The 25,649-nt window shown below is 30.3% G+C and overlaps 1 protein-coding gene across 8 annotated transcripts in view; it reads left to right on the top strand.

Moving 5' to 3' along the window:
* Nucleotides 1-25,649, top strand: part of LOC143224073 (uncharacterized) — a 141,920-nt gene that overhangs the window by 89,514 nt on the left and 26,757 nt on the right. For 7 of the 8 annotated variants that reach the window (XM_076452540.1, XM_076452554.1, XM_076452544.1 and 4 more), the window contains 4 exons: nucleotides 3,199-3,334; nucleotides 13,972-14,049; nucleotides 17,655-17,807; nucleotides 23,715-23,815. In XM_076452540.1, the coding sequence (XP_076308655.1) occupies nucleotides 3,199-3,334; nucleotides 13,972-14,049; nucleotides 17,655-17,807; nucleotides 23,715-23,815 (468 nt within the window). The remainder of the gene's footprint in view (nucleotides 1-3,198; nucleotides 3,335-13,971; nucleotides 14,050-17,654; nucleotides 17,808-23,714; nucleotides 23,816-25,649) is intronic. The other variant, XM_076452572.1, reaches the window with a different exon arrangement.

Here is a 25,649-nt window from a genome sequence, read left to right as displayed (position 1 = left end):
TGCTGCAATTATCATAATTTTTGGGACAGTGCAGTAAGAATCATCAAAAATGTGGCTAAACTAATCAATATGGCCCACCATGACCAGATGGGTTAGAGCGTTCGACTCGTAATCTGAGGGTCATGGGTTCAAATCCTTTGTTCTTTCAGCTGTGAGGGCGTTGTAATGTGATGGTCAATGCTGCTATTTGTTGCCAAAATAGTAGCCCAAGAGTTGAGTGGTGATGACTAGCTGCCTTCCCTGTAGTCTTACACAGCTAAATTAGGGACAGCTAGCACAGATAGCCCTCATGTAGCTTTGTCCAAAACTGAAAAAACAAACTAATCAATATGTTTCCCATCATGAGAATAAAGTTTGAACTGGAAATAAAATATACAATTCTCTATACTGAAAACAATGTAATATAGCATTAACCCTATTGCCATAGATATCCTTTATTGCACATGATACAAGGTTTTAGCATTCATTTTATTTAACTACATTTTGTTTATGTTATACCAATTAGAATAGCATAACATTTTAGCTAATAATCCATATTTGAATAGTATATAAGCTTTAAGTTTTAAATTCTACAGGGCAGTATTTTAAAAAATCTTAAATTTCCCCTACTGTAATGTATGTGACACATTTTCTCTAAACACGTTATTTTTCCTATTTTATTCACCACCCACCAAAAAAGTATGAAACTAAACATAAATTACTCACAATAGAATCGTTATTGCTTAGACAAATCATAATTTTTATAGCCTTCAGTTTTGTTTTGTTACAGAGCTATCAAACATAAAATTAGACCCCTACTGCCACACATTCTCCCTGTCATATCCTCCCTTTCATAATTTATTAATAGTTCTTTCTTACATTTAATTATATATATATATGTATATAATATCTATAATCAATAGAAACTTGAGACTATAATCTGTCAAATGATGTATAATGTTATGTTCTGAACAGTGAAATGTCAGTTTCGCTTAAGAGTACCAAGATCATTTTCATGGGAAAGCTAATGACTAACTTGAATGAATTTGTAATGACTCTTGTTGCAAAGTTATAAAGCCAGAAAAATTTTGAGAGGTAAGGGGAATTTGTCTACTTTTTGCATGTTATTAGTCTATATTGTTTGGTACATTATTTATTTAAGTAAAAATTAAATGCTTTGTTACCATTAGTGTAAAAAATTAAAGTTTAACTCTCTTTGACAACTGACAGCAAGAAAAAGAAGATAGGTTAAGATAGGTTATTTTTTCTTTTTTGCATATATTCTTTGTGTTTAATTGTAAAAGTAACTAAAATATAAAAAATATTTTTAGCATAGTTAAGATTAAATATGATTACTAATAATATAATAAAAATGTTTGACAATGTATACATGTGAACAGTTTGTAGTAGCTGGTGGGTAATGTAATACAATAATGTAACATGAGCTGCACATGCCCTAAGTGATTTACAAGTTATAATGGCATGGATAGTAGTAGTATGTGGTTAAAGGGCAATAAAGCAATAAATATGTTACATATATTATGCCAGCCTATGATGTAATTGTTATTAGAATATAAATATCCACCAATAAGGGGGGCAGCACATCCTCTGTGTGCAGTAATTCTTGTGAGCACTAACATTTGAGCAAAGGCTCATTTCTTTCCTTGCACTCTTTCTCTTGAAAAATGTATTTACTTTGTAGTTCCTGGCATTTCTTGAGCTCTTTATTTTAAACTTTTGTTACTATTCATAAAGTAGTTTTTCCTTACTTTTCTTGATTATAATTAAAAATTATACCAGTTTTTAAACTTTTCAGTTGGACATTTGATTTAAATTAATTGTTCAGAGAAGTAAGTAGCATTTCTAAAGTTTACAGTTCTCTTACATGAAAATGTATTTCAGATAGATACTTTTCTGCACAATCTCTCATTCTGGTGCATATCTTTTACCCTATTAAGAAGAATATATTGTTCCAATACTAATGTTCATAAGGAATTGCATAAGGTGGAGGGCTATAATCTAATGATGATTATTTCATAGGCTTGTACAATACAAGTAATGTGTGTAGAGATGAGAGCTTCATTAAAAATTTGTGGTGTGATAGAGACAGAGATGTGTTTTTTTTTCTGAAATACACTTTCATGTAAGGTAAAATGCTAATGCCTATATTATGATGTTCATATTCTAACCATCTCACACTGCTTCCAAATAATTCTGATGTTTGTCTTTCCAAATCTATAAATAAATCTTTTGTTCCATTTCAAGTTGTGAAATTTAGTATATTAAATGCAATTTTCCTTCCTTTTTTTTTTTTCTTTCTTTAAAGAATATTTTGAAGGCTCATAAGATTAAAAGCTTGGTTACAGTACCAGTAATGGATACAGCACAGATAATCATTGTATGACTTTGTGTATAACAACAAAACAAACTTAAACAATATTATATATACTTATATATTTTTGTCATTTGTTACTGTTCCCACAATATATCCAAGATTGGCCTGCATTAATACTTCTGATTTGCAATTTTTGGTTTTTTATTATTCAGAGTAAGTTCCCATACTTTCTTACACTCTGTTAAAGTTTATCTTTACATATAATTAACTGAGCTAAAGTTATATATGTTTATAAAGTAAACAGTTGTGAATATGGGTTTGTGTTTTTTATATGTAATGATAGTTGCTGCATTCACTTATTATTTTCTCAAACAGATAGTTGAAAGTTCACACTGTGTTTGCTTGCTAAAATTAAGGACAAAAACAAATTTTTAATTATATTTTTTTCTTTTCACCAAGTTGTAAACACTTTCAGATGGTTTTAAAGGGAGCAGAAAATGATTGATTTTTCATATATCTTCAGTACTCTCCATGTTTATTAAAAATATTTAAACAAACAAGTACCTAACACTTCTTAAAACAGTATGGATAAGAATAATTATATTCAGACATTCTTGTACAGATAAGTAGACACAGGTACAGTAAAAAAGTTGTGTTTTTTTAAGTATATGTTTTAAAGTATTATGATTGTCTTTGCTACACTTTCTGTTGGTTTGCTGCCATTGTAGAGACAAAAATATGAAGAGGATAAAAACTTATTATCTGCTCAGATATTACCATACTTTAGCTTGTTAAAAACACCCTTATAAGTGTATTGATATTATTGCATTTGGCAAATGTACTTCAGTGTTTGCACGGTATTCTTGTTTTTTTCCTGTCAATAGACATGTGATGGAACTTGAAACAATTATCAACAAAATTGACACATCTTACCAAGATCAGGTGAAAAGTGCTGAAAGTGGTCTTCAGGAAAGGAATGCCAAACTTGTCCAACTGGAAGTAAAAAATAAGAGCCTTCAGGTATCTCAGTTGTAATTTGTCATTAATTTTCCCTACATTTAACCTTTTTAACAAAGTGATCATTACCAACTTGCTCTGGATTGCAGAACACTTTTCATCTGTAGAGTGCACACCAGCATATTAAAATTTAAATAAAAACGATAATTTTAACATTGTTGTCTGAACAATGTTTAACTTGGACATGTTTTAGAATTTATATTTTGTAACTTTGCAATGTCAAGTGTAATTGGCAAGAAAGTATGAACAAAATTATAATATTAATTTCTTATCAGCACTGAGGAGTCTTGCCTAAACAATAAACTTACCAATTTTATTATTTTTATTTAGAATTTTTGTAAGAATAAGTTTATATTTCATAATAAACTCCCATTCAATGATAATGTGAGTATCAAGTCTTATTTCTTTTATGTGCTCCTAGTGACACAGTAGTATGTCTGCTTATTTACCTTGGTACGAACTGGGTTTCAATACTTATAGTAAGCAGAGCACAGATAGCTCATTGTGTAGCTTGGTGCTTAACTTCAAACAAACAAGTTATTATGTCTGTTTTTCCTTCCTGTGTGGGATAGTTTTAATTATGACACCCATTTGTGATGTCAATGAGTGGTTTGAATAACTATTAATGAAGCACATCTTGAAAATAACTATAGGCAATGTTTAAGTACAGCTAGATAGAATGGGTTATGAACTGTTGTCAGTGTGGTAATAATGAAGTCATTTGATCAGTAATTTATGACTTCATGAAAATATGATTAGATGAAGCTCCTGCAGTGATAAATGAAGGAATCGAATTGGAAGTTTAGAAGACTCAGGAATAAACCACAGATTATGTTTTTAAAATTCAAAAAAAGATATCAATTAAGCTAAGGTAGTGAGTACAATTGGTTATGCCAAAATATCCAGATGACTCAAATCCTTATTTATTGAAAATTATTTTAAAGTTTATTGGATACCATTTTATCTAAACCAAGAATATTGTTAGCAAAAGTATTCTTTTTTAGCTTGAAAAAGGTAATAGTGATGTAATTTTGAAGGGTCAGACTCAAGGTCATCAACAAATCCCTGTTAAGGTTTTTACTTCTTTTTTTTTTACAATGTATAGCTCAAACTTGAAAAGTAAAGAATTAAAATATATTTATAAATATCAAAGGTGTTAAAATTGACTGAATATATATATTAGAACATTATGATTAACAATTTTTAAAAAATTATAAATTCTAAGATGAAAGGGAGTATTTCTAATGTTGTTTTTTTTTCCAAAAGCACTGTGTTCCAACAAAATTTCTGAAACTTCATAATCTAAAAATAATAGAAAAACAAAATTAAATTATATAAGTTTCCTTAAACCATAATTAGATTATTTTAATAACTTTTTATGAAGCTTCTTCCGATGTGATTAAGTAATCCACTGTGAGAAGGAAAAAAAATAAAAGGATATCATTGAAACCTCCCTATTTCACATTTTCATTTTGTTCTTTTCTTATACACTGATTAAGTAAGTTTACACTCAAAAGACTTTTGAACTAGAATTATTAATAAGGTTGTTTTCTGTTTTTTTATGACTAATATAATATCTATATTTCAATATATTGTTCTTTTTATCTTATTGCAATCAGTGGTGATAACTTGAATATACTTGCAATCTTTATGATTCTGAGCTTTCAACAGCTCAAACTCTTCATTTATTATTTTACTAAATGTTACCATGAGATATGTCAATCCTCACTGAAGTAGTTTCATTGGTATGAATGTTATCTTTCATAACCATAATCTTTAGTCTGTGAATAACAGTGTTACTTTGGAGTGGCTCATGGTGTGGTTTTGAGACTCTTGCTGTCCTAAATGCACTTCTGTGCAAGTTAATCTACTTCCATGTAGAATATTTAAGACTTCTTTTTTTCAAAACATTGCATCTTTTGACTCAACATTGTTTGACAACCTTACCATATGAGCATACAACTATCATTAGAAAGGCTGTGACATATTTCTCCAATCATAAGTCTATTCATGATGGTATGCATGTTAAAGGGTTGAAAATTTGCCATGAGTCTGTACATATAAGTAACAAACATGCCACAGCTTGTGTTTGTCACAGTATTCTGCTGCACTGGCATATGCAGATCATTCTTCAAAGTGTAATTAACCTTCTGTCATCTGGCAAATTGTGTGCATAAATGTAAACAAATGAAAGCAACTTTGTTATAGCTGTTATAGAAAGTAATCTGTGCATGTGTGTGTTGTATAAAATTTTAATGACAAACAAAGCACACCACTGATGATGCATCTATCATCCTAAATACTTCTTTACCATACCACCATCTGTATTTGTAACAAAACAAATTTGCTACTGTGATTCAGTATTAAAAAATAGCCATCACTGCTGCTGTATTTTCTCCCTTTGAAAATTACTTTTCTTCTACATTGTTTCCTGTGAGTGAAGACTTATTTCAAGTGCAGTTGTTAATCTATAGCTGGGTCTTTCTTCAGCACTTTCTTCAGTCTGTAGGAACTTTACCATTCAGCAGAAGCTTCTTGGTTAAAAATACCACCAGGCATCATGATCTTTTCTAAACTTTTCAAATTAAAAACAACATTCCAAAAACATTTGTTATTGGGTTCACTCTAATGACAGTTACATACTCTTTCACCCTTATTCTTTACTTGACGGCCTGGCATGTCTAGGTGACTCGTAATCTGAGGGTCATGGGTTCGAATCCCCATCACACCAAAAATGCTCGCTCTTTCAGCCATAAGGCATTATAAGTGACGATCAATCCCACTATCCATTGGTGGAAGAGTATTCCAAGTATTGCTGGATGGATGGCTAGCTCAGATAGCCCTCATGCAGCTTTGCATGAAATTCAAAAACCAAACCTTTATTTGACACATGACTTCAAATTTCACAGCATAAACTTACTTCAGAAAGGGTGAAATATTCTTTTTTTCTTTATCTTTTTTTTTTCCTTCTTCTTCTTTTTTCTTCCTAACCATCCATTGTTCATGGGTTCATGTGGAAGACCCTTGTGACTGTGTTATTAAGCTAGAACTTCTGATGATATCTCAGATTCATATCTGAATTTTCTTAAGCTCATAAATATATGAATTATGATCTTCACATTCCTATAAATCACGTTTAGACTGATATTTGGCACAGCGATTACTTTTCATGTAATCTTTGCTTTAATGCTTAGAGGTCAAATGTAACTAACTTATTTAAGTTTATTGGTGCAATGGCCATGAATTTGATATTCTACATATCACTATCAATACCAAAAGTTGTTTCATGCTTCAAACGATAGAAAAAAGTTACTTACAGATGGCCCTGTGAGGTAATGCTAGTCTGCTTTACTCTCTTCCAGTCTTTTCTAAATTTATTAATATAAGACATATGCTGTTGGCATACTTTCATGTACATTACCCTGAATTAGAACTTGTGAGCATGGACTCTGGCTTATTTCTGAATCTTTTGTTACAGCACCAAAATTTCTTTTATCGTATATTGCTACTGGGATATTCAACACTAAGAATAATTTATCTACGAGTATTTGTTTGATATTTCCATGTAATCAAGAATTAAATATTTGATTGGTAAAACAAAATTGAAAAATTTAGTGACAAGTTGAAGACGTAGAACCATCTTTTATTTTATTTCTAAAACTTGAAACTAAAATATACACTGGTTGCATTAAGAATACAATAGAAATATTGGATGAACTGGTTAAAAACTGAAATTAAAGTAAAAGGAAAAACTTAAAACACAGGCACTGGTTTGGCTGGATTTTGTGAATGACACAGGATGCTACAAGAAAAATTTCTTATTCACTTATGTAGAAACAAAGAACAATGATCAAGAGTCAAGCTCTAAACAAAAATATACCACAGAAGTGACTAAAATGACTACTCCACAGAAGTGATGGATAAAAGGATAAAGACCTACAGTTCTGCAACAGGGCATCATTCCTGTTAGAACAGATATTTAACTATCTGAAGACAAATACAGGAACTAAGGGACTCAATTTTGAAATATTTTATAAGTGTGTAAGGGACCAAACACACATACACACCTCTTGTAATGAACTAGATTAACCATACTTTTTGCACTGAAAGTAACAATACCTGTACAGTGATAAGGAAAATTTAATTTTATGATAATTTTGCAAGATCTTGATTTTGTGTCTGTGTTTCTTCTGAACTATCTTACACAATCTCCTTAACTTTTGATGACTGTGTATGTAAACAATTTCTGAGTTATGCAAATATCATTAGAGTATTTTCTTTGCTACCTTTCAGGATTCTTCTCTGTGGCAAATGTTGCCCAGACAGGTATAATTTTATCAAACCAATTCCACACTAGCAATTACTAATTAGTATACTTTATCTAGACTGCAATGAAGTGTTCCATAAAATAACCTTGAGGCTGATCAGTTGATATCCTGGACTCTTGCTTAAACACAGTTTGTTTCACGTCCTTCCAAATTTCAAAAACAAGTGGAAGTTTTCTTTCCCACATGGTTGGGGAGAGAAGATGAGTTATTTTTTCTTAGAATACACAGTTCTGTCATTCTAAGCCTGGGGTGTTGCCTTTCAGAATTCTTCAGATTGAAAAGAAGGTTTGTCCGCGAAAGTGTTGCTTCCCATCTGCTTGTGATTTCAGTGGCTCAGAAGCATATGTTATAGAGAAAGAGAGAGAGATTGCAGTAGAATATAGGAACCATGACCCTATAATTTGAACCCTGAGTAGTGGAACCTCAGCTATTCGATTGGGACCTATCCAGTAGTGATGACAGATCACTATGGTGCCAGTCTTCTTTTGACACACCTATAAGAAATGCAGATGCTTTATGTACAGATAATACCGTCACTGGCCCTTCCACTTTATCAATGTGGAATTCTAGCTGTATATGTGAAAGGAGCTAAGTATATTGTAAAAGTTAACATTTTTTTTAAATTTAAAATGTATTTATAATAATACTTACCTCTCTTCACATTCTTCTTGCCATCAAGAATTGATATTAGGAATTAGGAATGAGACAGTCTCAAAAAAGTGTTGACATTGTCTAAATGACATACTTACATGCTGTACCAGGATAGAGGCACACTGACATAGATGGAGAATGCTATGAGACAAATATCACCAAAGGCAGTTAAATGGGGTATAAAAGACTGGAACAAGCAAGAAAAAATCAAACAAATGCTTAGATGGGCAAACAAAGAATCCATAGCAGTCAAGTAATAGTTGTAAGTGGAGGTACTTATTATTGGAAATACATATTGGATTTTAGAAAATGTGGACTTAGAGATGGGGGAAGACCTAGAAAACAAATATCACAATTTTCATAATAGACAAAATTTAAGATTTTTTATAATTATTTTATAAAGTTAAGAATTTAAGATTAATATAACATTAACATTTGAATTCTCAGCTAAGTTTTGTTGCCATGTTTATTCATGTACCATGATAGTAAATTTTGAACCTAACTCAATAAAACCATGTGCAGAGATGCCAACTATTACAATTTGAGCATAATCATTATAATTTTGGTGTATACATTACGACTATACACTCATACAGACAAATATTACGACTTGTTGCAACTCCCAAATTATTATATATTATGTAGGCCTATACAGTAAAGTGATAAATTGTTCCCCCAAGGCTTGAAAGGGATGAAAAGAAAATTTCTAGTGAGATACAAATAAATTTTAATAATAAATAAAAGACATAGTCCAAATAGTTACTTGCGATAATCATGTTTGTTTGTGCTTGAAATAATAAAAAATATTTGTATCTCCTACGTCTACCAATAGTTTGAGTGCGGTGCTTCTTTATACTAGGTACATGGGGGAATCCATAGTTACGTCATCAGGGCATGTCAGCCAATCATTGCTCGCGTAGATGGGTATTTCTGGTTTTCTAAGCGGCATAGAAACACCAATGCGATCGTTCACAAGATGAAAAAAAGAGGCCTCGTTCACCAGATTGTCTTGTTTCTAGCAAATTTAAAAGGTCTAAAACTGTGAATCAAAAATTTAGGAAATAGTATAGTGCAAAATATCCAGTCATTGCATCAAAAGTCAGTGACAGTCATGCATTTTGTACAGTTTATCACATAGATTTTTCTGTGGCGCATGACAGGATAAATGATTGTTCCACACATACAAAATCGGCATCTCACCAACAAAAGGCTGAGGCGAAGACAAAAATGATGCAGATAACGACATTAATGAGTAATAGTTCAGAATATGAAATCATATATGCAGAAGTGATGTTCACGCAATTCATCATAGCTCATAATTTACCCCTAGCTGTAGCCAATCATGCAGGACATCTATTCAGAAAAATGTTCCTAGACTCTGATATAGCGAAAAAAATATGACTACTAGAACCAAAACTACAGCCATTGTACAAATGTTGGTTTGTGAAGATGACAAAATGATTTCAAGCATACTTACTAACAGTGTTTACAGTTTAGCCACAAATGGATCCACAGACATGGATGACTGAAAACTGTATCCAGTGGTTGTACAATATCTTGACCCTTTGCTTGGAAAAATTGTTTGTTTTCTTTTGACAATGGTGGAATGGAAAGAAGCTTCAACAGGAGAGAATATTTTTAAGCTTTTGGACCATGAACTGACAAAGAGGAAAATTCCATGGGAAAACTGTTTAAGTTTTTCTTCAGACAATGCCTTAGTTATGTCTGGTATAGGTAAAGGTGTGATGGGACACATCTTAAAACGACAGCCTGGCATTTACTTCATGGGCTGTGCCTGTCACCTCATGAATATTGCTGCTCAGAAAGCTTCTAGAGAACTGCCCTGTCCAGTTTTGGATATATTGATAGATATCTACTATTTTCTGGACAAAAGTGCTAGCAGAAAATAACATTTCAAAGAGTTTCAAGGATTGTATGACAAAGAAACAAGAAAAATTCTACAACTTGTTAACACAAGATGGCTATCACTTGGGGTGTGCCTCAACAGAATATTGGACATGTGGAAGCCATTGAAGAAGTATTTTCACTGTGAAAAGAAAAATTAGATTCAAAAGGATCTAAATGTGCAGCTCATTCAGGCAGCAAGACTTTAATAGTCAGGATATCCTCACAGGGACACAGTCAAGACACCCTCCCAGCCACACAAGGACACAAGACAGCAGTCTCCAAAAGCAGACAAAGAAACATTTGATATAATTCAATATATGTTTAGGCAGTCTGACCTTAAACTAAAGAAGAGACAATCAATGAAAAAAGAGAAGAAAATGAAAGCTAGCAAGGAAGTAACCAAGAAAAGTTGTGCACAGAGGAAATTAGATAAGTTAACAGTTTTCTTGGACAACAAAATGAACTTCTTGTTTTGTCTTTTTTTTTCAGTCTGCAATTCCTCTATTTGAGCAAGCCAATTTGATATTACAAAGAGAAGAACCTTGCACACACATTATGCATAGAACTCTGATTACACAAGTTAAAAATATACTTGTCAGATACATCAAGCCAGAATATCTTGAACATTATGCATAGAACTCTGATTATACAAGTTAAAAATATACTTGTCAGATACATCAAGCCAGAATATCTTGAAGGCAACATCACTGAACTTGACTACAACAATGAATCCTTACACAAATCTGATGAGGCAGTTTCTATTGGAAGTGCTGCCAAGGAATACATTGTTAAATATGAAAAGGACCTGGACCTGATCAGCTTCTTCACCAGTGTCAAGAAATACTATATTGCAGTTACAAATTACATGATGAAACATTTCCCTCTAAGTGATGAACTTCTGATCCACACAGAGGTTGCTGATCCAAAACTAAAAGTCAGCAAAGATTTCTCTTCTCTAAGCTTCTTCACAGACAGGTATCCTGTCCTTGTCAGTACACATGAGCACGACACTATTAACAAGTTGTAAGAGCAATATTTGAACTATCAAATTGATATTTTCTCAGAAACTGTCTTTCAGTTGAATGTTGACAAGTTTTGGGTTCAGGTGTCTACAGTTAAGGATGGAAATGGCAACCAGAAGTATGACATTCTGTGTAGGGTTATGCTTAGAATTCTTACAATCTTCCATTCTAATGCTGACAGTGAAAGGATATTTAGTTTAGTAGCTAAAAAGAAAAGCAAGTTCAGAACAAACTTGAGCACCTCAGTTTTGAGCAGTATTATATATAACACATAAGATGTGTATGCAGTCAAATGGACAATGTTGTTATAACTCCCAACCATCCAGAGACAGTTCAATGAAAGCAAAGGCTACAACAGCTGCAAAACTATTACAATAAGTGTCATAAACATGATATAAACTAGTCCTTACACAAAGGCTTTTTCTGCTTACTGTTTGTGCATGTTCAATGTTGTTTTATCAGTATGTTTGTTACTCTGAACTACATAAAAGACATAATTTAAAAATAATTTTTTTAAAATTTATTTATTAAATACACAAAACACAGTCATAAATGAGCAATCATTAGCATTAATAAATACAGTAATAATAGTTATAATAATAATATAATAATAAACAGCTTACAGACATTGGTCAGGCCTAGTAGCTGCAAATGATAAAGCGCTCTGTCTACAATCATTACACTCAGTCATTTGAAATAGTTGGCATCTCTGCTTGTGACATATGCAGAAACAGAAACCCATATGGAAAGAGATTTCTCATCATATTGCTAATGATTGCAACATGAAACTGGATAACCTGTCTTTAGTAATTGCAGAACAACACCAGAACTTTTATTTCTCCTTGAATAATTTACTGCTTGTTTCTGGGACAGGATTATAAGAATTCGTTTGATTTTAAAGATTTTTTTAAGATAATTAATAGAGTAACAGAGTATACCCCATTATTCTTTATGTTATTAATAGCTAATTTTCAAAAAATGCACTAATAAATGTCACCAATGTTTGAGAAAAGTGTTCTTTTAAATATAAATTATTAAATAAAGGGTATTGTAACATGATAAAAAAATTATAATTTAGAAACTGGTATTAATGGTGATTGTGTTTTGAATTGTTAATTTATTTCTATTTTCTTTAGTTCTAACTGCAGTCGAATCATTCAATCATTATTTCAGATACATTTGTCCTTATGGTTTAAAATTATACTCTAAAGTTTCTGTTTTTATATTTTGTGTTTCTAGATGACTTATTACATAATTGAATCTTTATGAATACACTTTCTGTAGATACATCATAATTTTGCATTTTGTGAATTAAACAACCAGTATTAACATGCTTACAGAGAAGTCTCATTCACTAACAGGATATGTTGTTTTAAGTTTTTCTATATAACTTGGTTGTGCATTTAAATAAATGGAATGAAAGCATAACTATGAGGGAGCAAGGAGTCCACTGCCTTAGTAAAAGTGGTATCATTTGACATTTGTTTAATACAGTTTTTAATTTTTTTGTTCAAGGAATTTTTTTATTAAAAATTAATGTAATGTAACCAACTATGTCAAAACAGCCTGTAACACCATTTCATGCTTTTCATAATAACCTGGTCGCTCTTTCGAAATACTCAAGCATTTTTAGATATTTGCTTGTAGTAATTGCTGTATTTTAATTTTTGGTTCTATCTCACATAATTTAGATGATTTAGAATTTAGAATAATTTAGAATAAATTTAGAATAAAACTAGCCTTTTTAATGTCACAGGAAATGTTGAGAGTTAAAAGTTAAAGAAAATTTATTTGCTACACATTAAGAACTCAACTATAAGAACAAGATTCTGCTAATAAATTGCTTTTATACTTGTCTCCAATGGCACAGTGGTAAGTCTGAAGGCTTGTAACACTAAAAATCAGGTTTTGATACCTGTGGGTGGCACAGTTCACATATATTATTGTGTAGCTTTGTTCTTAACAACAAATAAACAAGTTTTAAACTTAATTTTTATGGATGAATTATATGAGTGGTACCATCTTATATGCATTTATGTTTTATTTTTCACATTTTTCCATGTATGACTTTTTTAAGTTGTAAAAAACAGGAAAATATAACTTTGTTATTATTATTCACAAATAAGTAAAAACATATAAACTATTTAAAACTGTGTATTTGTAATAATGCTGGAAAAATATCTGTGGTATTTTAGAATCTTACAAAAACAAGAAGTGTTAACATGCTCTTTTTAGGGAGCAAGATAGATCATGCAAAATTAATTTTGTTTATAAATGTGGGATGAACAAATAAATACATAATTTTCAACATAGTTTTTTAAAAAATACTTTGTATGACTATGAATTTTTTTTAAAATTTTGTTACTAGCGAGAAGGTGTCAGTTCAGATTTAGAGTTAATATGTGCTTGTAATACGTTCATGTCAGTAAGGCTAATATTAAATCTATAAATGTACATACTTTGTCTAGGTAATGTTTCTATCCTTTCAACTTGCAGTATTTCATTTTGTTATATATTTCGTATTTGTACTGTCATTTGCTTGTATCTTTAAACTTTTTTTAAAATAATATGTTGCTTAATGACAAATGATCATTAAAGTATAGATTGGGCTCTATATCTACATTAATAATTACAACTTACATCTAAAATTCACCTGATTTCTCAATAAATATGAAATACAGTATTATTGTTTACCCAGAATATATGTGTAAATACATATATATTTTTTCAGATAGAAAAGGAAATTCTTAATAAGAAGTTCAGAACATTAGAAAAAAAGCTAGAGCTGTCTGATATGAATTTACAAAAGGTAAAAAAACACTGTGTAATATGTGTACATTTACTTTTCTAGAGAAGTTCACAAAAGTTGATGTTGTTTTCTACTGCTTTGTTATTTTGAAATGGTATGTGTACATATAAGTTTCTGGTAATCACAATTGTAATAGTTACGACAAAAGACAGGTAGAATTGACTGCCAAAATAGATATATTTTGCTACTTTTCATAAAATATTAATTAGGTATCATAATGTATTATCTCCCACAAGTAGCATGATTAAAATATTAATATCTAGACAATAACATATTATTTAATTAAATGTTTTCTGTTATGAAATATAACATAAAACTAAACAAAATCACTCGAAACATAAAACTTAATTTTATCTCAACCTCATCAGATCTCATTCTTAACCTGATGATGACCTAAGGAGATGAAAAACGTTGGTACTTGTTTTGCATTTTTAAATAAAAGTTTTAATCTCCACATCAGCTGTCTCTACTATAAATATATTTACCTTAAGTGGGTTCCTCATCATCATGAATAAAATCTTACTTTTCTGTCTGATAGCATATACCTTTCTCTGCTCAAATATGCCTAATTGCCTTGACTAGACACTTCCTTTGGCAAAAACATGCATTTTGAATATTGTAAAAATTCTTAATTTTTATATCTTAATGTATTAAAAAATCAGATCAAAATTTTTAAAAAATACTATTTTTTTTCATTGGTGAACTCTACATTGTATTGCTGAGTTCAGGTCAGTTGTTTTCACAGTGTATCATTCTCATTTGTGGTTAGGTATTGAAATTAGTCATGAAAAAGCAACAAGTGGTAAGGCAAAACAGGAATGAAATCTAACTATAAAAGAAGTAAAACCATTGATTTTAGATCTTTCATGTGGATATTTTGTTGTGTCTTACATTTGAGAAAGAAAATGACTATCAATAATTAGAAGTATTTTGTAATACAGGGTGTTTGGAAAGTCACTGTGCAGTTTTGTATGTTAATAAATATATAAGTGCACAGTGACTTTCTGAACACCCTGTAGAATAGAAATCTTACAAAGTAAAGCAGTGAATATTTTAAAATCAGTTCTTGTGAAGATAATTGACAACAGCTATGTAAATTTCATATATTAATAGCCATCGTATTACTTTTTTGTTTTCAAGCCTTTTAACTTTGGAGAATTTGTCACAACCTTCCTCTTGTCAACATATCATGCATGTATTTCAATCAACTTAATTGTTACTTTTCAAAAATTTTCTGTTATATTATTAAAAAAGTGTTTTTGAAAAATTCTGACATTAGCTATTAATTGTTCTCATTCAGGAAATCATTCTTGAAATGTTCTTGAATTATCACTATAGAGACCAACTGTTCAGCGTGATATTATTTACATGACGTCAGAATTACCAGTTTTCATTTTACCATAAATTGCTAACTTAGCAACAGTTTGGTGCAGAAGAGGTTAAATACTAGAAGCAGGATTCAAAGATGCTGAAGAAATTGTAGATATGCAAATGCAATTTGCAAAAATTATATAATATAGAAAAACATTATTTTTCTTTTCATGAATTGCACATTGCACTCCAACTTGTCTGGGTTAGAATGACATTTTCAACACTTCAACATACAGACATATCTCTAATACACATTCATTTGTCACACAACTTTATTATATACATCAGACATGTAAGTTTTACTAAAGGATTGCAATATGTTGTGTGAGTACATATAGTAAATTTGGAATTATAGTCATCATTCCTTCTCAGATGAACTTGGAGGTCAGTGGAGCCTTCTTATATAGATTTAAAATGTTTGCAAAATGATCACTGAGTGTGTAGGCTGTATCTCTGATATGTATATATTGTTTATGGCACCTCTTTTACTGAATACAGTAAATGACACATTTCAACATGAAGATGTAATATCGAAGTTTCAGTGGAAGGAAGATTATTTTCTTGTAGCTTCGAGTGCACTAGATTGTCATAAATATTTAGATTATATCTGTAAGAGAGTAAAGGAGAGGTGGTCAGTCTTAAGTAAATTACAAAAGTATTTGTAGTAGATCTGTTAGTAACATGTTGAGGGAATGGTATTTTGTTGTTTTTAGATGTATAGCTCTTTACTTGCAACTGAGAACCTCATATAATTTAGATGTTAATATATGCCATCACAATTTATTATCCATTATTATTCAGTGGACTAATGGGGTATTAATTAGTTATTTGTGGATTTTTTTTTCTCACTAAAACTTTAATTTCAGTAAAGAACATAATTTAAATATTAAACATGAGTTACTTAAACATGTATAAAAGAACTGATTGAGTTACTTAAGTATGTTTGAGTATATTACATTACTATATAAATAAAAAATTGGATGAATAAAAGGTACCATGAGCTATGAAATGTTGCAGTAGAACTTGGACTGTAGGCACAATTTGAAAATAATTAACTTATGCACTAAATACTTTGAATTTTGACTTAGAATTATTTCTACTACCTTCTGAAACCTGAATTTCCAATATGGTATGCACCTCCCCTCAAAAAATGAGATATTCTCATTCAGTACTGTCCTGCACATGCAAATGTTTTCTTTATGCATACCACAAGGCTTCTGCTTACTCCTATTGGAATTGAAAGAACCCAATATGTCTTTCATGCAAATCATCATGCATCATTTCTCCACCAGTAGGAGTATGACATGTTCACATGACACATGACTCCCTGTATACTTCTCTACCAAAAAAAAAAAAAGTTCCAGTCACATTATTTATTTTCACTGCTCAGATGTTACACAACATACTAGTGTTCTTTCTCAGGCCTCAGGTGTGAGTAATCCTGTAATGCATTTATTCATGCTTATCATCCACTAGGAGATCAAACATTACATGGACTACTTTCTGTTCCTAAACCTCACCCCAGTTCCTTCCAAGCAGGCAAAACCTGTTCAGATTGATGAGGACTTTGATCATTTATTTCTGCCACTTGATTTTGCTATATCTTCCTATCCCCTCTTACAGTGGTCCCTTCTCCTATTCATTGTTATTGGAAGTTATAATTTTTCCTATACTGAGAATGTATTTTCAATAGGTACTTACCTCTTTTCACACTTACCACCTTTTATCCCAAATTAAATGATTTTAATATATGTTCAAATTTGTACTGATATTCTAATACAATTATCATACACATTCAACATTCTGAGTACCATTTATAGGAGCAAATCATAAAATATGCAAAATCTGCTGCAGTTTACTTTCTTTAAATAAGATCTACTTCAAATACAACACGTATGAAACCTGCTTGAAACTTCCAGTTTATAGCAGGTTTACAAGTTAAACCATGTTTTAAAAAAAAACATACACGTGGCTCTTTTAGCATAATACAAAACCATATAAATTGTGAAGCTCATGATGTTAGAAATTGAAGTTTATTACTATTATTATCCAGTCAGGTATATCATGTACTTCATTTTCTAACTCCTTAGAATGATTATATTCAGTATTTCATAATGACATGTTGCTTTGTTAGTTTCTAAATTTTCACATATAATGTTTGGAGAAAGTAAGCTTTTCACAATAATGGAAGTTTTACGAAAATCATAAATTGAAATAACTTTCTTTATACTTAGGTACACTCAGTAGAAAATCTTGGGCAATTTGAATCCTTGTATAAGGAAACTGAAATGTTGAAAAATAATTTGAAAGATACTTTAGAGAACAACAAAAAATATGAAGAACAGCACCAAAAAGATGTTAAACAGATCTCTCATTTGAAATCTCAGGTAGGAAATCAATTAAATGGTGATTATAGTTGTTATTACTCTATTTATTTCACAAATGTGAATTAATTATCCAGTTTAATGTACCATAAAATGCTTGTTTTGGAGAGAGATTCTTTTTACAAAATCATATTGTGGCAGTACAAAAATGGAGTTTCTTCCTATTTTCTATAAGTAAGTAGTAAACTGCATTTTGATAACAGTATACATTACATTTATTTACAAAAATGCTTTCATGATTACATTTTATTAAATGAATACATCTGTAAATACAACAGAGCAACAACATAATCCAGTCATGATGCTAATGTGTGTGTTGGTATGCCTCTGAATTAGTGTTCATGACAATTATCTGGAGTTTTACAAAGTGCTTGCTGTTTTAGCTGTGTTGAAAGGTAGCCATGTGTCTGTTGCTTTTTATTTATCCCATTCAGAAAAAGTAGACAAAAAAGGAAGTAAAAAACTGTTATATGTACTTCGTACTGAAAAATATAAGGAAATCGTTATCTGCAACTTTTTTGAACGTACTAAAGACTATTTTAATTAAAATTTAACAGTTATATATACTATGTTGTATGTAGAACAAAACAAATTTTGTATAAGTAAAATAAATATACAATAATTTTCTTTTAATTGTAGTGATAGCCCAAAAACCATATAGTTCTTTTTCTAGAAAAGTTTCTTGCATGCATATGTTCATACTCCATTCTAACTTTTGCAATAATCAAAGAACTTAATATTATTATACATATTACAAATATGCAACTTAATTAATGTGAGTGTGAAAGTTCATATATTTATGAATACAAAGAAATTCAAGGGCTTTTTAAAACCAATCAAAATTCACAAATTTATTAAAACTTATTTTAGGGGTGGGGGTCTAATATCATGAAGAATACTAGTATACTGGATATTAAAAGTTGGCTGTATATCTCATAATACGAACCATATAATTAAAAGGTAATTTTAATTAATTCATATATATCTCTTGTAACTTGTTTGTTTCTTTTCCTTTCATTTATTATTAAAGAACAGACTTAGTAATATCTGTTTGTATAATAATGTTCAGTTTTGTAATTATGAAGCTCATTCAAACTGATAAGTTCTATTTAAAAGTAATAAAAGAATATAATAATGCCACATGTAATAGTGAAGTCACCATTTTCAGAATAAGTGCATTTTATTAGTCTGTGAAGTTTTCGACTGATTTTAGCATAAATTTACATGCCACAATTTGTTGTTTTTTTATTTTCTTAAAACACAAGCCTCAGGTGACATGGATTTTAGTGTGAACTAAAATTTAAAAAAATAGTGATTATTAACTGTATTTCATAACCAAATTCATAACCTCAGTATGATATCTCATGAAATGTGGTCAGCTAAGAAATCTTAGACTAGTTGTGAAGCTATGTGGCATTTCATATTTCTAGTGCACAATCGAAATTATTTACTTCATTTTAAGAATCCATATCAGTTATTGCAGGAAAGATAAAATGATTTTGTTGTTTTATTAAGATAAATGAAGTTTAACTAACAGCTTATTGTATGTTTTGTGTTTAACGTATGTAGATGAAAAAAAAATGGATATAAGTATAAAGTTTGTATGTTTAATTTATTAATACTATTTTGAGAAATATCTGAAGAAATCACAGCTTTTAAGATTTTTCCAAAGCTTTCGTCCATTTGAACATTGTTTTTGCCAAATATTTAGCTTACACCGAAAAGTAGTCTAACATAACTTCTTTTTGTATTTTAAGTAATTTAATAAATAGATGTTCTATATAATTTCTGATTATATATAAAGGAAGTGTTATAGTCTGTATGTTAAGTTAAAAATAATTGGAGGAAACTAAAAACATACATATGGATGCCTGTGTGGTTTTTAAAAATACTTTCATTAGGTTTAATTACTAATGTTTATCTAATTCTTCTTTTATTAATGTCTTATTCATATTTTCATATGATAAGGTTTTTCAGGTTGTTTTTATATGCACTTGAGAGGAAAGTATTTTGGTATTCTTTTATCAGTGTCTACTTTGCATTTTCTAACACTTGTATGAAAGTTCATGCAGTTTTTGTAGTATATTTTATAAACGTTTCCTCAATTGTTTGGTTCATAATAATTTTCTTAGCAAGTACTAGTATTAATTTTTATTCACTACACACAGTTGATATAATTCTTAATTGAAAGTGAAAATAACTTCACATTAAATTTTCTAAATGTAATAAGCACATACGCCCCCCTGCTCAAGGTAGGTTTCAAAACTGTGTTGAGAGGAAATATTTATATAATACAGAGATGCCAACCATTACGATCTGAGTGTAATCATTATGATTTTGGTGTATACGTTACGACTATATGTTCAAACAGACAAATATTACGACTTGTTGCAATTCCCAAATTATTATATATTATATAGGCCTATACAGTAAAGTGATAAATTGTTCCCCCAAGGCTTGAAAGGGATGAAAAGAAAATTTCTAGTGAGATACAAATAAATTTTAATAATAAATAAAAGACATAGTCCAAATAGTTACTTGCGATAATCATGTTTGTTTGTGCTTGAAATAATAAAAAATATTTGTATCTCCTACGTCTACCAATAATTTGAGTGCGGTGCTTCTTTATACTGGGTACGTGGGGAAATCCATAGTTACGTCATCAGGGCATGTCAGCCAATCAGTGCTCGCGTAGATGGGTATTTCTGGTTTTCTAAGCGGCATAGAAACACCAATGCGATCGTTCACAAGATGGAAAAAAGAGGCCTCGTTCACCAGATTGTCTTGTTTCTAGCAAATTTAAAAGGTCTAAAACTGTGAATTAAAAATTTAGGAAATAGTATAGTGCAAAATATCCAGTCATTGCATCAAAAGTCAGTGACAGTCATGCATTTTGTACAGTTTGTCACATAGATTTTTCTGTGGTGCATGACAGGATAAATGATTGTTCCACACATACAAAATTGGCATCTCACCAACAAAAGGCTGAGGCGAAGACAAAAATGATGCAGATAACGACATTAATGAGTAATAGTTCAGAATATGAAATCATATATGCAGAAGTGATGTTCACGCAATTCATCATAGCTCATAATTTACCCCTAGCTGTAGCCAATCATGCAGGACATCTATTCAGAAAAATGTTCCTAGACTCTGATATAGCGAAAAAAATATGACTACTAGAACCAAAACTACAGCCATTGTACAAATGTTGGTTTGTGAAGATGACAAAATGATTTCAAGCATACTTACTAACAGTGTTTACAGTTTAGCCACAGATCGATCCACAGACATGAATGACTCAAAACTGTATCCAGTGGTTGTACAATATTTGAACGGGCTCTGTCTACAATCATTACGCTCAGTCATTTGAAATAGTTGGCATCTCTGTATAATATAATACAACAGCTGCCTGGCCTTTTTTGTAAGTTAAACAAGATGCAAATTAGACGTGCTGATAAAGTAGTACAAAAAGTCTCCCTCTCAAGTGCATAAAAATAAGTAAAAACAAACGTAACTTTTTCTTCAAAATGTCACCTTACTAAAAGCTACTGAACCCGACAAGAATAAAGATGAATTACATAAGGTTTCCTAATTAAATCTAATGAGTCTACTATTAATAAACACTTGGGCACCTTTGAATATCTTTTACTACAATTTCCTAAGATTATTACAATCCTAACCAAACTCCTAGCACAAACAAAACTATGACATTGCAGTTGCATATTTTAATTCTATAGAACAAATTAACTATCCATTGGTAGATAATTATTTAAAATTTAAAAAGAAGTTATATTACAAACAGTACATTTTAGCTTAAGTTTTATGTAATTGACAATGATCAATTATTGTACTTATAAACAACAATTTCAGAAAAGTTGTGATTCCTTCAGGTATCTATTAAAAGTAGAAAAACTTAAATTATTATAATAAATTTTTACTGGGTATATTTTGCTCTTGTTTGAGTATAGAAAGATCATAGTGAATATAAAACAAAACAAGAACTTATATATGTAAAAATGGCTCATTTGGGTTGAGAAAAGTTTTTACGTAGAGGAGCAAACAATGTTTCAACCTTCTTCGTTGTTTGCTCCTCTAAGTAAAAATTTTTCTCAACCCAAATGAGCTATTTTTACATATATTTTTCTCTACAAGTAGGTTTTCTTGACATCACTGAAAACAAGAACTTGTGGTAATTGTTATAATAATTACTAATATAGCCTATACAGTTTCCTAAGTCTAGTTTTTAATTAGTTATTAATGATGGTAACTGAAACACAACTCATATGATACAGGAGTTTATAAGAAACCCAAAGATATGTTTAATATCTTAGATGTAGTGAAACCATCTCAACAGTGTAAAGATGTACATCAAGGACTGATTGTGTTCCTGAATGAACAAGATTTATAATATAAAAGATAATAATAAGATAAAAAAACTTTCAATACTCTCATTAACAACAGATATTTGGAATGTATGTACATATATATATATAAAGACAAAATGTTTGTGTAAACACTATGAACTATGAGAAAATGTCTTAAGAAGTTCAATATTGAAAATCACCATATTTCTGTTTTGTGAATCTTATTGGTTAATTACTGCCAGCCTGTTGAGTCAATCTCAAACAGTGTTGAATATTCCAAAGGGATTTGTGATCAAAGTATGAAAGTTTCTAGATTGTTTCTGAATCAACCATGCATGTCTCATGGTTGATGAGATGTAGGGTGTTCAATGGTGGAATCACCTCAAGATCATTATTTGTTAGTAGATGGAAAGCAAACTGCAAATGTTGTTCATAAAGAAACCTTGTTATAATTTTAAGATTTTGAGATAAAGTTGATGTTCAATTTATTACGTTTAATGAAATATATGATTGCTGTTAAACTTACAGTGTTTTAATTAAATTTGATCATTGTTCATTAGTTGACAGGTATTTAAGCTGGTACTTGGTAAATAAGATAAACACCTGAAATAAGAAGAAAGACAATTATAGACATGCAGCAATATTCCTATGTCAAAGGTCTTCCTTAAAATATACATATATATAAACAACTTAAATACAAAACAGTATTCAAAAGCCATTACACAGTTAGTACACATCAAACCACCTGAAATCCCAGTGGAAAGCAAGACTACTATTTACTACATCCCTTATAAATGTGGCTTTTAGTACATTAGATAAACAAAAGTACTATCTAGAATAAGAACTTAGGAGCATGATGAACATATACATGATTCTTTAATACTGATCTGTTTGCAATAGCCCATAATAACAGAAAAGATGACCATATGATAAATTGGAATAATGTTAAGATAATAGGGCATGATTCAAACATGAGAAGAAGAAAAATAAAAGAATCTTCTCAGTTTCTGTCAAAACTGTTACCAACTTCAGTCAACCTAGCAAAGGAACTATCAAAGCCTGAATATCACCACTCTTAACCACATTCAAATAAGCCATCTGATTCAAGATTTAATTGAAAATACTCCCAGAGTAGCAGACAACACACCAACTTCTTTTCCAGAAAGACCCAAATAAATCCCAATCAGTATTACCAGTGAATTAGTCCTTCTCAGGACTGAACGTGGTAGTGGATTACTAGCTGAACCTACAAGAAAACTAGTTGGTAATATTAAATGTAACTAGTAATTGAAAAAATTAGTAAATAGTTAATAACTAGAATCAGTTGATCATATAGGTTACTAACCATGACAATAATGGTTAAAACCAGTTTCTGCTGCTCCAGTGTTGAATTAACTTAATTAATACAGAAAAGGCTGAAATAAAATTGTCTTGTGCTTTATAGAAATTTCTTTGAGAGTTTATAAACAAAGCATATGTGCATACATGGTATGATCATTTCCTCTTCTAAATGTTTATGTTTTATGTTTATTGTTATTTCTAGATTGAAATTCTCACTAAAGATTTACAGCAAACCAAACATCATGTGAAACACTCTGGAAAACAAGATTACAATCAAGAAACTCAGTTGGAAAATACAAACAGGTTAAAATAGTTTTTATTAAGTACACTAGATGGTTAAGAAATAAGTGTCAAAAAGCATTTTATGATATTAAATATTTTGTGTGTCATGTCTGTATTTCTTAAGTTGTTTATTTCAGAATGTAGCATAGAGTGAAGATTTAATGTATAATAATGCTCTTTCTTTGCTAAATCAGATTTTTCATAAAAATTGGAAAATACATATACATGTAGTGTAACAACCATTCTGCAAAATTGTAATATTGTTTTGGTGTAAGTTTTGTTCATACGCATACACCTCTGTATCCCCTCACACCAAACAAGGTTTTTAATTTAACTTTATACCCCAGTTAAGCATTTAGGGTTTGTTCACCCTTTGGTGGTATTGTTTGAAATATGAAACATAGTATGTTGTATGAAGATAAGCTGAGCACTAAAGTTTTTAGCTATATCAGCTATTTTAAGCCCAACTAGACTGATGGTAAGGAATGATATCCAGGTGAACTTTGTGTCTTTAGATATGGAATACTGCTAACTGTAGATTTTGTTTACCTAAACTGATTTGTACTTTTAATAATCAAATTATGGTTTGAGATTATTTAATTTTGTAGCTAAAATTAATACTGTGGTTTTAACTTTATGTAGTATTAAGATTTTGAATCTGTAAAAATAAGTGCAACATCAAAAGCTAGAAAACATTCACTTTTGTATTATGCACATTGATTCTAGAACACAATGTGTATGATCTAATTGTTTTCCTTCTTTTTTTTTGAAATAACTGACAAAATAGTAAGACTTTGAAAAGGTTAAACAAATAGTTTAAATATGTTATGGAAAAAATTAATCACACTTAATTAATGTATTTTCTACTCTCTAACTTTATTTCATGTCCACCTCTGCATTTTAAATACTTAGGTAACTTCTTTAGGATTCCATATAATTCTGGTCAAATTTATACTGTAGTTTGTTGACTTTAAAGTTAGTGAAAGATTATGATAATTTCATGTACATCTCTACCCTAAATTATTATAATAGGTTCCTATTTCCTCTGCAGTAGTTTCTAGGTAATTGGTTAAAGTTCTCTATGCAGTTTTGACATATTTGGTTTCTTATTGTTAAACTGTACTTCAAAAGTCAATTTCAGTGAGTTGTTTTAGATCTTTAATTTTTTATATTTTTGGCTTAAAGTAATTACGACCGTTTTCTATGTAGTTAAGAAGCAAAAAGAAAAGCTTAAACATTGTGAAATTAGTGTTTTACATGGACTGGTATATAGAGTGGTATATTGTTGTTAGTGTACTGTAATGAGTGGAATATTTTTCTAATTTGTGAAAATAAAGACAATTATAATAATTTATTTTGTTATTTCAGTATTTTCTTCAACAAGTTATTTAAAGAAGAATAACTAAAAGAAACTTCTTGCTTCTTTCCCTCAAGTTGAAGATAAAAGGAAAAAGCATAAGTCTTAGGTTTTAATTGTTTATTGAATAATGCTTCATTTCTGATATCAACATACCTAACTTAGTCCTTTGCATGAGTATATATACTGGCCATCCTTACCTGGCATTGCCCGGGTATTACCTGAACAGAATGCCAATGTTTAGCTATCTATAAACAAAAAGAATCAAACGAAGGTTGAGTTTTTGGTGTTTCTTGTGAACAGTTCTCTGCATGGCGAATGTTATCAATGTAAAATTGCTACTCTTGCTCATTCTCAGCTTAGTGATGAGCATCTTGTCTCTTTTATTGGCTGTCAAGGCATGTTACCCTTTCTTGTGGAATCTTACTCTGTCACTTTTGTTGCATACATTTTGCTGTTTTTGATTGGCAATCAGAATTGCTTATTTTCATGATATTT

This window comes from Tachypleus tridentatus, chromosome 1 (genome assembly GCF_004210375.1).
Source record: "Tachypleus tridentatus isolate NWPU-2018 chromosome 1, ASM421037v1, whole genome shotgun sequence".
Lineage (NCBI taxonomy): Eukaryota > Metazoa > Arthropoda > Merostomata > Xiphosura > Limulidae > Tachypleus > Tachypleus tridentatus.
Note: the sequence above shows the minus strand (reverse complement) of the source record. Positions and strands in the feature narration are given on the sequence as shown.